Raw genomic sequence first — 13,915 nt, 5'->3', positions numbered from 1 at the left:
TTTGAAAACTAATTGATAGCAAGCAGGGTATGGAGAAGAGTCTTTCAATAAAGTCCAAAAAAATTGTTATATTTGGGGCATATGAACGAAGACACACAACCTTAACTGCAAGCCTGTGAAATCTGAAACTTCAAATAATTTAACTTTAAAATATAACTCAATTTAAAAAAAAGACTCTGACAGATAATAATTGTAAAGTTTGGAAGCGAATGACCAAAACAACCTGCATTACCACTTCTCAACAAAGAAGAACAGAAGAAAAGTAAAAATATCATCTTCACAAATTAACAAGTGTCATACTCACTGAACAATGGCTTGTCCTCTGGTCAGACCTTTAATTTGTGTATAATGCTCAATTACTCTGTCCTCACTGCAAACCAAGCACAAAACCCAATTTAGAGGCTCAGTGACTTTGTTCATGTGTGACAGCATCTGTCGAAATTCAGACGCCTGCTCAGCATGCAGAGAAGCGTCCTTCTGTACATTTCTCACTCTGGTTTACATTCTGTTTCTTACTGATTTCTTTCCCACCCTTCATTAGGCAGCATGGAGCTGCCTGCCTGATCCCCGCCATCGCATACCGCGTTCCAGACTAATTAACGAATCGTTTCGGATCAGCCTGTTCTGCTGCAGATGCTGCTGCAGAATAATGGTGCTAATTGTATAAATTCATTTTCACATTCCAAAGGACCAAAACTTCAAAGGATTGTTACTGCTCCATATGTAAGACAGAAGAAGTTAAACCAGAAACTTTTTCATTCTGGTGTAATTTTCCCCCTGAACTTTCATAGGTTAAAAAAAAAAAAAAAGATTTGTCAGCAATGACCTTTTTGCATTTTTCCTGTTATGTACTTGAACATTTTGTTTTAGTGGAATGCTTAATAAAATAAGCGTTTAAGTGTCAGACACTTGGAAGCAAAGGAAAACCCAGCACCATTCATTCTGAAAAAAAAAAAAAAAAATCATAAGCATGTCCTGGTATACTTGAAAATCCATCAGATAGGCATCAAGCCTGAAAAAAATGAAACAAATGAGGGAGTCAAACTTGCACAAAGGGAATCAATTGCAAGGAAACAATATTATTGATTCATTCCAAATCCTTTAGAGCAGATTCAAGCCACATAATTGGACCTGCCTTTCTGTCTCCAGCTTTTCTAGCTTATTTTCTCCCCGTCCTCTTAAGGAGAGCAGCTGGGTGGGCATCTGGCAGCCAGCCAAGGTCAGCCCACCACAGAGGCTCTACTGTGCGACAGTTGAAGAGCAAGGTGCTCTTTGCAAACCCAGGCTTGGCTGGAGTTCAGATGTCAGCTCATTCTACTGCATGGTCCCCACATAGTCTGATCCAGGAATTTCATTTGAGCAAACTTTCAATGAGGGATTTGCATCTGATCTTGCATAATTTATAAACTTCTAGAAACTGGAAATGCTTGAACATGAGCAATTAACTCCGAGTCCTATATCATACAGGCTGAAAACTTTTAAAGGAGTTTGCAAAACTGTTTAATAGTCATCTTGTCATTACCATTCATAGCAATGATTTACATTTTAAATTAAATAGCTCACCAGTAAGCGAGTGATGGATGCTCCTGCAGTGTCTTGGTAGGAAAGACAGGCAGCGTCTTCAAGTCTTTTCTAGTGTTTTCATCACTAAAAAAAACCCACAAAAATGGCACAGAGTCACTGCTAGTGAATCATCAATGCAATCATTCGTTTCAGCAGAAGGAAAGGGCTGTATTTGCTGCCCAAGAACATCGCGTTGCCCCATATCAGGCTGTCATAGCAACGTAACTCTATAGGCCCTCTCACATGACAGTGATGTATATGGTGTCATGCAGACTCATGCTGTAACTCATTACACAGACACGTGACGCTGGGGCCACCGCGGCGGGAGCACCCTATCAATATTTATTTTGCACACACTCACTCTACCTGCTGAGTGCAGAAAGAGCCCTCAAACAGCTGCAGGAGGAAAGCCTCTGCCCCAAAGCAAAGGTGGTAGTGCCAATTTTTGCTCTGCTTTTCACTAAAATCCTACCTCTAGACAATATATTTTATGAAGCAGCCTGGTATTTGTCAAATCTCAGAATTTAACACTGATCTCATTCAAAACAGAAGGTTTCAGTTCATATACTTTAAAATATTTTCACTGAAAACAGCATTCTTGGACTGCTTATTCCATAGAAAGTTCAAATAGTTTGGACTCCAGGCTTAACATGGAACAAAATAAATTGTGTTGAAGTATTTGAATGCAATTTGTCACAAAAAAACCCAGAAAAGTATTTAAATATCTCTTTACAGTCATCAGTAAAATGGTTAATATTTTCTTCTTGTGTGCTCCCTTAATTAATCAGCTGAAAGCCGCACGCCTCATTTCTGCAGGATTTCTGCGTGCCTTCCCAGCAGTGCCAACAAGCACGAACATGACTTTTCTATGTAAAGAATGCATCAGTCATGTCCATCAGCATCCACCTCGACTCCTGCACCCAGGCTTTCCTTGAAGGTGCTTTCCTGCTCCCAACCTCTGTTTTCATCAGATTGCGCTATGAAGAGATTTCATCTGAGCTATGTTCTCCCTCTTCCCTCAAAACCAGCACACTGCGCATCAGTAGAATGGACCAGAGCACAGAAATCTGTTCCACGGGCACCGCAGCTCGACCTCTGCAGCAAACCCCTACCACATTCCCTCTCACACAGCAGATGTCACACGGAAGACGCAGTAAATTAAAGCTTTTTGTTCCTTGGCGAGCAGGGGCTAATCGCTCTGCAAGCTTCTTCCCCAGCCCCGACAATGTGCCTCAACCCTGACTAGGAGGGACCACCTCTGGGGACGAGGAAACAGTTCAATCAACAGCCTATTTATTCTTCAACGTCTTTGATGAAGTTGCCAAGAAGGGGGTCAATTAGCGCTGAGGAGCTGTTGTTGCCGAGCTTTGCCGGGCCGGCACTCTTCTGCCAGGAATATGCACTTTTCTTTGCAAGCTGGCCAGCACCCAAATGCCACAAACGGGGACAGCTGGGTGGAAAATCGGGATCTCTCCTCCCAACCCTTCAAACACAGCCAATGCTCACAAAAGCTGAGAGCATTTTATTCACCCTTTAAAAGCCCATTTTGAGTGGCTCAAAAGGCTGCTGGACATCTCAGCTTGCAGCTGAGAAGGTAGATTACCAGGGTTTTGTAGGGACACATGAAAATGCAGACAGAGCACACTATCCTGAGGCCTCCAGATACCAGAGAGAAAAAAGAAAAAAAATTAAAAAAAAACCCTCATCCCAAAACCCAAGCCCTAAGCAACCTGGCCTGATCTCACAGCTGACTCCTCTCGAGTAGGAGGTTTGGCCAGATGACCTCCTGAGGTCACTTCCAACTTCCATCAGACTCACAAACTAACTGATTACTGAAATAAAAATTTCCTCCTATTTTTAAGCCCGACTTGTAACTGCAATGGCTGCTGCAGCAGTCAGGGCTGACAGGGAAATACAGTGAAGCAGGAGAGACCCTGGAAGGAAGCAATAACGAAATAGCTCATTTTTACCAAACAAAAGGGCTGTTCCTCTAAATATAGATTCTTAATCCACAATATTCATAATCAGAGGTTTAATGGTTGGTCTCTAAACCCCTAGTTAGAAACTTCCTTGCCAACGAACAACAAACCGCCCAAGCAAGGGCTGAAGCACCACAGCTGATGCTGGAGGCAGGAGCTGAGCTTTGGCAGAGGCAGCTGGGCAGGGGGGACAGGTGACTCCCCAGCTGTCACCACTACAGCTGAGGGGAAAATGTGCCAAGCTCTCCTTCGCCAGCCATTACAGGGCCAGCTACCCCGCAGGCACCAAGACTCTGCAGAAACATCACGAATCCTGGCAGGTGCACCCTACCACACGCTGAAGTGCCACCTTTTGCACAATTGGTGGCCTCCAGCAGGGCTACTCGCCTTCCCAGCTGGTTTTTGGGTCCCTTGCCTCTAGACCTGGTTGAGTAGCAATTTACTTGATCCTCAAACACCAAAGCGAGGGCACTAGTTAAGCTTGAGTAATGAGCAGCAGCTCATCAATATGGAGATGTCTACCACTGAATTTCAGCCAAGCGCCAGCCAGCACACCCACCTCCCTGACAAGGTTTGTGGGCTCTGAGCTGGGACTTATCGCGACTAAAGGGCTGCAACGACATGGGGCACGTCCCTCCGGCGCTGACCCAGAACCACAGGCTCTGTCAGCAGGCAGAGGCCACAGAGCTGTGACAACTCACAGCAGAGCTGGACCTTCTCTGTTCTTCTGCCAAACTACAAACCCATCCAACTTCTTGCAATAGCAGAGAAAACACTTCTTTTACAGGGCAAGGTTGGCCCTTGGGACCTGCCTTCCTGAAGGAACTCACCCTCATACCCTGAGGTTCAGACGCACTGTCCCATCCATCTGCAGCTGGAGGCAGTCCATCAAAATGGACTTATGAGGCCTGAAAGTCTCCGAGAGGCTATCCGAAGATTTTTTTCCCCCTGCGTAATTGTAAGATAAAGGATGAAACCATCCTAGAAAAATGTAAAAGACCTGGGAGAAACAGGGCAGAGCTCCTTGCACGCTGGACGCCTTCAGACAGCGCAGGCTGGCACGCAGCAACCCCGATCTGCTGACTGCGCGCCTGAGGATTAGCATTTGGGATGATTCACGGCTTCAGGGATAATAAAAGCCTCAAAAGGTCCTCCCCCTCCTTCCACAGAGTTCATTATCACTTCATCTGCACTGAGAAGCCCAAGCACGTCTCCCCTTGACCTTCAGGATCACTTTCCCAAGCCCTCCGAGACCCAGCCGTTCCCCAGAGGTGACGACTCCAGATAGCAGGAGCGACGGTTTGAATTATTACCTGTTCCTGTTTGGTTTCACAGCGGCCACAAGACGATGCAGAAATCACAGGGCAGACAGCCCCAGCTCCAGATATCCAACCGACTGTGCTATCTACCAGCCCAACACACCAATGTTGTATCTGGCATGTCCGCGGGATGCTCGCATCAGGGTGGGAAGACTCGGCCGGCAGGATGGAGAGGCTCACTTGTATTTCATCTGACCTCTGCTACGGAGGGGGCTTCTTGGCTGGTGGTTCTTGGCATGGTTTCAATACATAAACTGCCCAGAGTCAAGAGGACTAACATTTTTTTGGCAAAAGGTTTGTTTATTCCCCAGGAGGAGAATATAGGAAACTCATCTCAAGTATTTTTCCATTATGGAGAAGAACTAAAGAAAACCAGCAGACAGACCCTTTCCTTCCTATTCCACCCTCTAAAGGGAAGTTTTCCCTCCAACAGATATCGAGCAGAACTTGAATTGACCTGGGTGATGTAAATGAAAAATGACATCAGATCCTCCTCACGCCAAACCTCAGCTTGCATTCTTCTTGGTGCTGACCACATTTCATTTTCTGTCCCAACAGGAACGAACGCTGGGCAGGACACTATCCCCAGCAGCACGCCCTGCTCAGCAGTGCCAGCTCTCTGGAGACGGAAGGGCAGCTTGTCTCCAAAATAACCCACAGCAATATTTAACCACATACCGTACTTCTAATAGGAGTTCTCACATTCAAACTACTATCTCTAGCAGCAAACCAAGACCAAACCCACATGCTTCCTACAACCCACTGGCTTCACTGTGAAATTTTAGGCATTTTGCTAAAACTCCACCAGAAATATGGGAAGGAACCAAGCCAGACTATCGTGGCACACTCTGCCTAAAACACGTTACTGAGAATCAAAAAAGACGTATATATTTATGGTTCGCGAAAGTGCACGTTCACAGCTTATAATCAAGCAATTCCACACTCCCTGCCAGGCAATGATTCACAGAACTGTGCCAACTGGGACCACTCCTCAGTGGTTGCCCAGGCTCTCCCCCCTGCGCCCACTGTCAAAACCAGCTTATGCCTGTTGCTAACGCAGGGAAGAGCTTCGATGTAATAAACTGTGGTTAATGAGATTAGCTTAAAACGTGAAGAGCAACAGACACACCCAGAGCAGCAAAAGCAATATACTGGACTACAACATAAAAGCTTATCAGCCCATATCATCTTTATAAATATTAACAACTTGATAAGGATAGGACTTCAGACAACTTTTAACTGACTGAAGTGATGACAGGTGTGTCTGCCTCTGCTAAATCGAGGTCATAACACTTTATAAGGTAGGAATTTATCACTGGGGAAAGTGCACTCACTGCATAGTGATTGTGCTCTACTCTCGAAGCCTCCTGACCTCACACAAATACTTACTCTTGTGTTGCTATGTGATCGTTAGAATAACTCACTCCTGAGTCTTTCTAAATGTCACAATTTTATGTTCGTTTAATTCTTAAAATGAATTTTAAGCACACCATAGACAGAACTTAGAGTAGCCTTGTTTTTAAAAGTTATCGACCAACCTCCTAAGTTAACCTGAAAGTTATTTCATGGACACCTAAAAATCAGCAAATGCTTCTGAGAATTGCATGAGATACAAGGAAATGTGGAGCTTCACAGCTAAAGGACAATACAATATTACCCTGCATCATCAAGATGCTTCAAAATCTTTTTGTTATATTTAGAGGTAGCGAAATAAATACACAGAAACAGCACACAATTAGACTAGACACTTGAAAGCTTGACAATCTTAAGTTTTCAGAGGGCTGGTCAGGTTACTCAGATGATGTTAGTAATGGCCCTATTTCTCCAGGATAACCACTGAATTCCTCTGCTATCTGATTACAAGCAATGCTGTAACGGTACAAGAACATCCCATGTTGCTGCCCATACCCCAGCCCAGTCCTAAAGTGACTTTCTAAAGCGACCAGGCTTAGGATAGCATCACCAAAGCCTCCAAGGTGCTCCCATTCCATATGTTTACAGATGAGAGAGGGCAACACGGGCCATCACTCTGCAGCTGGACTGCTCCAGCAACAGGTGACTTCCCTGTAGGCTGTTGTTTTGTTTTAAAATAAATGGAAGGGCAGAGCGTGGCAACCTCACACTCCCACGGAGACTAGACTGCCTTTCAGGGTACCACGAGGAACAGGTGGGAGGAGGAAGCAGCAAGGCAGTGGAGTGGGGGGAAAAATGCACAGGGTTAAAAATGCAAGAGAAAAAAAGACTGGGGGTGGAAGAGAGAGCAGGGAGGGTATGAGGAGAGCCGATGGATTTAGCAGCTTTTAAGTATGTTGGAGCAGCAGGAACTTGGCAGCAGGATTTTGAAAACAGGCTCTCTGACAAATCCTCTTTTGTGACAAATGCCAGACGTTTCCCATCATTTCCCAACCTTTCAGTTTATGGTCTGCTGGCACACTCAAGAAAGTTATTTTTCTATTGAAGGAAGACCAGGATCTGGAAAGACCACGAACAAGGGGCTCCCATCGGCATGGGACAGCCGGAGCCAAACGTTGCCCCCCCAGCCAGTGGGGAGCTTTGCTGGGGCAGGGCTGCAAAGTCTGCCACTTGAACACCAGGTAGGGACCGCCTGCTCACAGAGGTATTTGAAGGAGCATTTTTAAGAGCCTTCCAAACCCCATACGTGAAAAGGAACACGATAAGCAGTGCAGATGGCTTTTTCAATGCCAGGTTTGTCATGCATCTATGCCGCAGCCGTGCTGTGGGTTCCCATGCTGTGCTGCACCAACAGCTTTACTTTCACAGCTCCAGAGGGACCCGCAACAAACACACAGCGTGGCTGGGGCTGGGCATCCCTCTCCCACACTCGGCACAGGCTGGACCATAGCCTTGGACCTCCGGACCTGACCTCCAGCTCCAGCCCTGCTCCTTTAGGATAATTTTTCTGCTTCCTGAGCCCTGTCCAACTCAGAAGGCAGCAGCAGTGCCTACTGTTCTCACAGGGGTCTGGTGACCCTGCTCATTGGCTTTTGGAAGATGGATCAAAAGCACCAAGGAAAAAGCAACATTTCTCAGATCAGCTGTATGCATGCACCTCTCTGCCTGGGTCATGGGGACTGGACAAATGCGAACATGACCTGCTCCCAGAGCCACCCTGGCTCTGGGAAATTCATATATACACTTTGCAGTTGAGGAATGGGGTTCCAAGGAAGCAGTTCTCCTTGAACTAGAAGAAGGTTCAAGAAAGAAGCTACAGAAAACCTGTGACCTGAATCTGCCCTAAATTCTCAAGTCTTCTTTTACAGCTCTTGCTGTGAAATATGAATATTCTGAGGATAAAACCCTCTGGTCCTTGCACACCACAGCTCCCACCAGTGATGGCCCGCAGTCCCATGGATCTGGCGCAGTACATCCACGTTCCCAGAGCTGCTCAGCCGTACCAACGGCACGCGCTGGCAGTGCTGCTCTCAGACCAGACGGGAAGCAGAACAGCTCTGCTTTACCTGGGGATTTACTGCGGAGCCAAAGATGACTATTCCCGGTTGATACAACGCTTGAAGGATCCCAAACCCTTCCTCACAACAACAGACTGTTATTTCTAATGTTCAGGCTTTCTTCCTGTTCACACAAAAGTCAGCTTAGCCATATTAGCGGTGGGGTTTTCGCATGTCTGACTACAGCAGCACAGTGTAAAGCTTGTTATCACAGCCCTGCATGCTGATACAGAGATACATGGAACCACAAGAAAAATAACGTATCCAAATAATGATAAAGGCCTCACAAATCTGCAAAAGCAAAAAAGCTGAGACTGAAAAGTTGTCGTTCCCTTTCCTCAAAGCACAAATTACACCCCACGTGATACATCCCAACCACCATGGGAAGGAAAAGCAAGAGATATTTATTTTTGCTTTTTTAAAGCAAGGATGTTGTTTGGAGTCAGACCAGAGCCCAAACTCCTGCTCGCAGCTGATGGTGCAAGACTGGAAAAGCTCTCAGTAGACCAAAGTTTTCCTGATTTTCAACAGAAAGGAGTTGAATACCTTATAATGCAAAAGCCATGAAATTTAATTTTACAACAGGAAAAAGCAATGTGTTTTAATGCTGAACCTGTGTTTGAGGGAATGTTTAGGGACAAGGAGGACAGCATGTTTCACCTAAGGCTGCGGATGCCATGACGCTACTCCAAGGCTAACAACTACGACAGCAACATTGTCCCCTGCACAGGACGCAGCTTAGGGGATAATGAATTTTTCTGGCACCATGCTTGCCTTGTCTCCTACCTGCTTGGGATGCAGAGCACACGCAGAAGCCCTCTCTAGGTGGCTGGGTTGTACCCACTACAGCACTGCCTCTCTGAGTTAAAAGTGCCTTAACAGAAAATAAAGAAAAGACTGTGGAGGGACAATTAAAGAGGACAAAACACAACCACCTCTTTGCTGCCCCTCAATAAACTGTATGAATGTCACACATACGAAATCTGTAAGTGCATGTACCTTACCAAATCACCATCATTATGTATTGATATTAAAAGTTACACTGCCATACACAAGCAGTAAATCCCATGAGATCAGATTAAGTTACTGAAAACATCCTTTTTTCCCTGCTTCATCTAATTCTTTTTGCTCATTTCACCCACAGTGCTTCCACCTAATTCGTCTGCTATATGAGAAGCAATCCCTCGACAGTCCTTACAGAACTGCTGTAAAATAGGAAATAGTAAAAAATCCCATTAAAATAACATAATTGCAATGACTATATATGCTTTGGTCTGCCCTGAACTGAATCTACAAGTCACACCAGTAGAAAAAACCACCTCTTGCTGTTAAAAAGTCTAGCAGAAAATTAGGGTCTTAACTCCGTATTTTTTTCACAATTACACCTAGTTTACACAGTGAACTTCCACTTTTTATTGAAAAGTAACACACCAAGAGAGAACATTTTCACCTCATAACTGCTGCCTAAATGCTCAGGGATGATGTTCAGCAGCTCCTTCCCCCCCTGCCCTTTGCCCGCTGCCTTGCCTCAGCCACCCATTCCTCATGGTACCCAAAAAACAAACTGCAGTGACTTGAGAAGAAAAGCAAGATTTGCACGCTGCTAGAGAAAAATTACTAGTTTCAGCCAGCTTTCTTTGAAGAGGATATAAAATTCAGTTAAGCAGAGCGCTCTTTGGGGAAGTGGGTATCTGATATCTGTCAAGTAGCGGATTTGTCATCATTGTATGAAATAAATAGCAAACATAACTTTCCTTAAACTTGCTAATTTACTACCTTGGTTCATTAGACCTTCCCAAATAAAGTGAAATAAATAATCACCCCACTCAGCGAACAGGCCCCAAGTTAATAAATCTTCGCTCATCTTCTTTCAAATTAGTTGTTTATTGCAAAAGTGTGAGCTCAGGAAAGCGCGCAGCTGGGTTTGACGGAGACAGAGTTAATGGTTCATGGAGCAAGCACCTGGCAAAGATTTTTAAAGAAAAAGCGTGCAGAGTCAAAGCTGAAAGGCAAAACACACCATGACTCACTTGGCAAACAAGCAGCCGTGGCGCACCAGGAGCACAACCCCAGCACCAGTGCCGAGCACTGATTTACAGCAAGGCAGACACAGCCCACGGGGAGCTGTGGCTTACACTAGAGAAAGCCTCTGTAAATATCAGTGCATGGAAAAGAAAATCAAAACCTAAACCACAGTGCTACTTATAACAGGCACCAGATGGATGCCCTAAGAGCGAACCCTATGGTGAGCCAACACCTCTTTTCTATCACCCACTGTTACATGTGGAAGGAAATCCTTGGCAGCTGAGAGAGGCACCTAGACCATGCTCAGGTCTTCAGCCTCCCTGCGTCAGACCAGCACGGGCATCTCCTTGTAAGTCATCCCCAAACGCAGTGGCTCTGGAAAAGAGCTTCCAGTGAACGGCTCACAACTGGTCTCCTTCCCCAACAGGGCAGCCGAAGGGGAGCAGGTCTGTGGAGCAAAAGGGGACCAGACACCCACACTGTACCCATTTCAGGGCTTTCTTTAGGTCAGCTCTAGCCTGGCCCCATCACCTGAGCACCTCTTAGTGCTGGGACACACTAGGTGGGCTCCATCCATGCCACACGGACCCACCTTGAGCCCTCTGAGACCTCTCCAGGATGCAAACCGGAGAGAGCGGAGTAGGAACAACTGGGAGCTTTGGTCCAAATTTGTCTTTCTGCTCCGACCCCAGCCCTGGACATGGCCACACATGGAGTTCTGGTCATATGGACCTGGTGAGATTTCCAAAAACAGGCTGGACAAGCCACCGCTAGAAAATCTCAGGTGTGTCCTGCATCTGAAGCTACCTTAATCTTGGGGTAAGCAGTATAGCGAACAGGTGCTTTGTTATCAGAGAATTATTAACTTCTTTCAAACAGCTATTTGCCAGCACTGCCCGCGTTACCATTTACACATTCTTTCCTACCAAAAGGTTTTCCAAATTGTTTGGCAAAACAGTCATCTTCCCCAGTAAATGCTACTCAAAAATCTAATAGTGAGATACACTCTTAATTAGGAGCAAGCTGTTAATACCAGTTTTCTGCACCAAGACCAGGCACTTCATTTTTTCCTCAGTAAAGTTTTTAATTCAGGAGTCTCTGAACCAATTGCTCCATAGCTGCAGTTTGCAGAGGTATCTTTCACACAAACCTTTTCCTTTTACAAACGGCATTTATCACCCACATAATGATAAACCCGGTGCCTCGCACATGTCAGCTATCAGGAATTCATTATTTAGTCTGTGTTATGTTATACCAGTCGGGAGTTATCTTTGCAGCCCACAGGCCAGAATCAAAATTGAATGTGTCAGCTATTTAAAGAAAATGGAAGCCCTCCTCCAGCAATTTAATTAACTTTCAGGGAGCACGGCTGGGTTTCAGTCCTGGAAATGTTACTGGAGAAAATACGATCCAGGATTATCAGTCAGAAAAACTTTTAAAAAGTTACTTCCCTTACACAGTCCCTGTAGCTACTCTGACTTTAATAAACATTTTTCTAATGCTAGAAGGACAGTATTTAGGAAGTCTCAGTTATAAACTGTCTCTTTCATCAAACCACAAAGAAAAATGATACTATATACTGTTATTGTACAGCATATTCGAGGGCAGATACTTCGTCTGTAAACTAAATACAGCTAAATCATTTGTTTCCCAAGGAGGCAGGAACTCTATGTTGCATATTTACACAATGAATAATTACCAGACTGATCTATTGTTTCGCTTGACTGCCAAGAGATTAGCTTTCTTTAAAATTTAAATAAAATTTCAAAAATTGATAGAATATGGACTTTTTTCCCCAAAAAATTGAGCCATGCCAGAAGCTGCAACTTGAATCAAATTCTCCTTCTAGAACTCTTGCATAGTTTAAAAATCACGATTTTGTAAAACCCGGCTTGCAGCTTTTTCTGTTTCATTTGCAAATACAAGCAGAGGAGCGCAATTAACTAATGCAGAGTTTCAAAACTGCTTTAAATGACTAATACTTTGCTTGAGGATCTTATTACAGGAGCTAGAGAAGAACTGATGGGAATTCATTTAAACAGAGAAGCAGCCAGCTAGAAGCCATACACAAGTTGTGAAAAACAAACATGAGCAAAGCGTTACATCCCTCCTCTCGAGCAAAACTGCCTTCCTGTGCAAGCACTGGGCACGAGAGCCACAGACTTGGAGCATCCCAGGCTTGCCAGGAACACCAGAGCTGCAAGACTCTCGGGAGGAACTGCTCTGCCCATGGCAGCCCCAACACTGTCCCATGCAAGGGGCAAAGGAATGCTGCCCCAAGTGCCCCTGCAACATGTTCTTCATCACATACAGGGGGTAATTACTTTGCCTGGGATTGCCAGTTCAGTAAACAGGAAAAGAAACCGGGCGTGCGGTGAGCTATACCAACCATGATCCACCACCACCTTCATTAATCATTCCTCCTGCAGTCCACAGTCATTTCAGACTGCCTTTGGGAAACCAGAGCTGTCCAGACCAGGCACATGTGCAATGGACATGCTGTGGGTACAATTCTGAAGCACATACTTCAGTTTTATCAAGATGTCTTAAAAGCCAGGGTCCTCTCAAAGCAGGACTTGGGTGGTTTACCTTGCATAAAGCCTCTCTCCAAACGATAAGGTGCATACTCTTCTCTTAACAGCCCAGCTCAGGACCCCAGGGTCCTACTGTAAACCACCTGCAAGAGCCAAACCCCAAAGACCCTGATATTTTCGTGCTGCTGGTGTGAAGTCCCTCCAGAGTGACCTTTGTGGTGCAGAAATCAAAAGGTTTTACTTTCTCCAATTGCCCATGCATGAGGTTTGCTCACTGAAAATAAACAGATTTCAAAAGAATGTGCTCACCCACTCAGCATGGCACAGGGGAGGGTGTTTCTCAGGAGATTGCTGCTCTCTGCCATCAAGACTTTATCTGAGAATTTGAGCAGCGGATTGGGAAAGGGGTTACTGCAGAGCCGCAGGAGTTTGAAGCGTTTGGACCCTGATACCGACCTGCATGTTCCCAGTTAAAGCCAGTGGGCATGCCACACTGTGACCCCACTACTGGACGTGTCCCCATGGAAAAGCTCCCTGTGGGATGTGTGAAAAATCAGCCAAGCAGAGATCACCAGCGTTGTCCGGACTGGCCCATTTTTTCACTTCCAGAAAGCTAATCTCTAGGACTTCAGGCAATTCCTGTATTTACCTGCATTCACTCCGCACTAATCCGATATAAAACAAAAAAGGAACTTGTGTGCTCTCACGTAAGCAGAAATGGTGCAAGAGCCACATTCCGAAAAGTGATTCAAGGCGGAATGGCCAGACAACAGCGAACAACGCATGCACCAACCCCGGCCACAGCAAACGGAGGCGACCACGTGCACAAGTGGCACTGCTGCAAGAACCTGTGCCTTGTATCACAGCAAGCGTGGCAGGGGAGGCCAGTCCTGCAGTATCTTTGTTAAGATATGCTAGTGCTTTATCAGCAGTAGCCCAAAGGACCACTTGTGATGCATAAAATGAAATTCCTTCACTCCTGGTGTGCTCGCTAGCCCTGGGACAGCTGGTTGTGCTCATTTGCT

The 13,915-nt window shown here is 45.5% G+C and overlaps 1 protein-coding gene across 5 annotated transcripts in view; it reads right to left on the bottom strand.

Moving 5' to 3' along the window:
• Positions 1–13,915, bottom strand: part of FRMD4B (FERM domain containing 4B) — a 137,885-nt gene that overhangs the window by 28,316 nt on the left and 95,654 nt on the right. For all 5 annotated transcript variants that reach the window (XM_040590411.1, XM_040590409.1, XM_040590412.1 and 2 more), the window contains 2 exons: positions 1,564–1,647; positions 305–370 (listed from right to left, as the gene is read on the bottom strand). In XM_040590411.1, the coding sequence (XP_040446345.1) occupies positions 305–370; positions 1,564–1,647 (150 nt within the window). The remainder of the gene's footprint in view (positions 1–304; positions 371–1,563; positions 1,648–13,915) is intronic.

This window comes from Falco naumanni, chromosome 4 (assembly GCF_017639655.2).
Source record: "Falco naumanni isolate bFalNau1 chromosome 4, bFalNau1.pat, whole genome shotgun sequence".
In the NCBI taxonomy this organism is placed as follows: domain Eukaryota; kingdom Metazoa; phylum Chordata; class Aves; order Falconiformes; family Falconidae; genus Falco; species Falco naumanni.
Note: the sequence above shows the minus strand (reverse complement) of the source record. Positions and strands in the feature narration are given on the sequence as shown.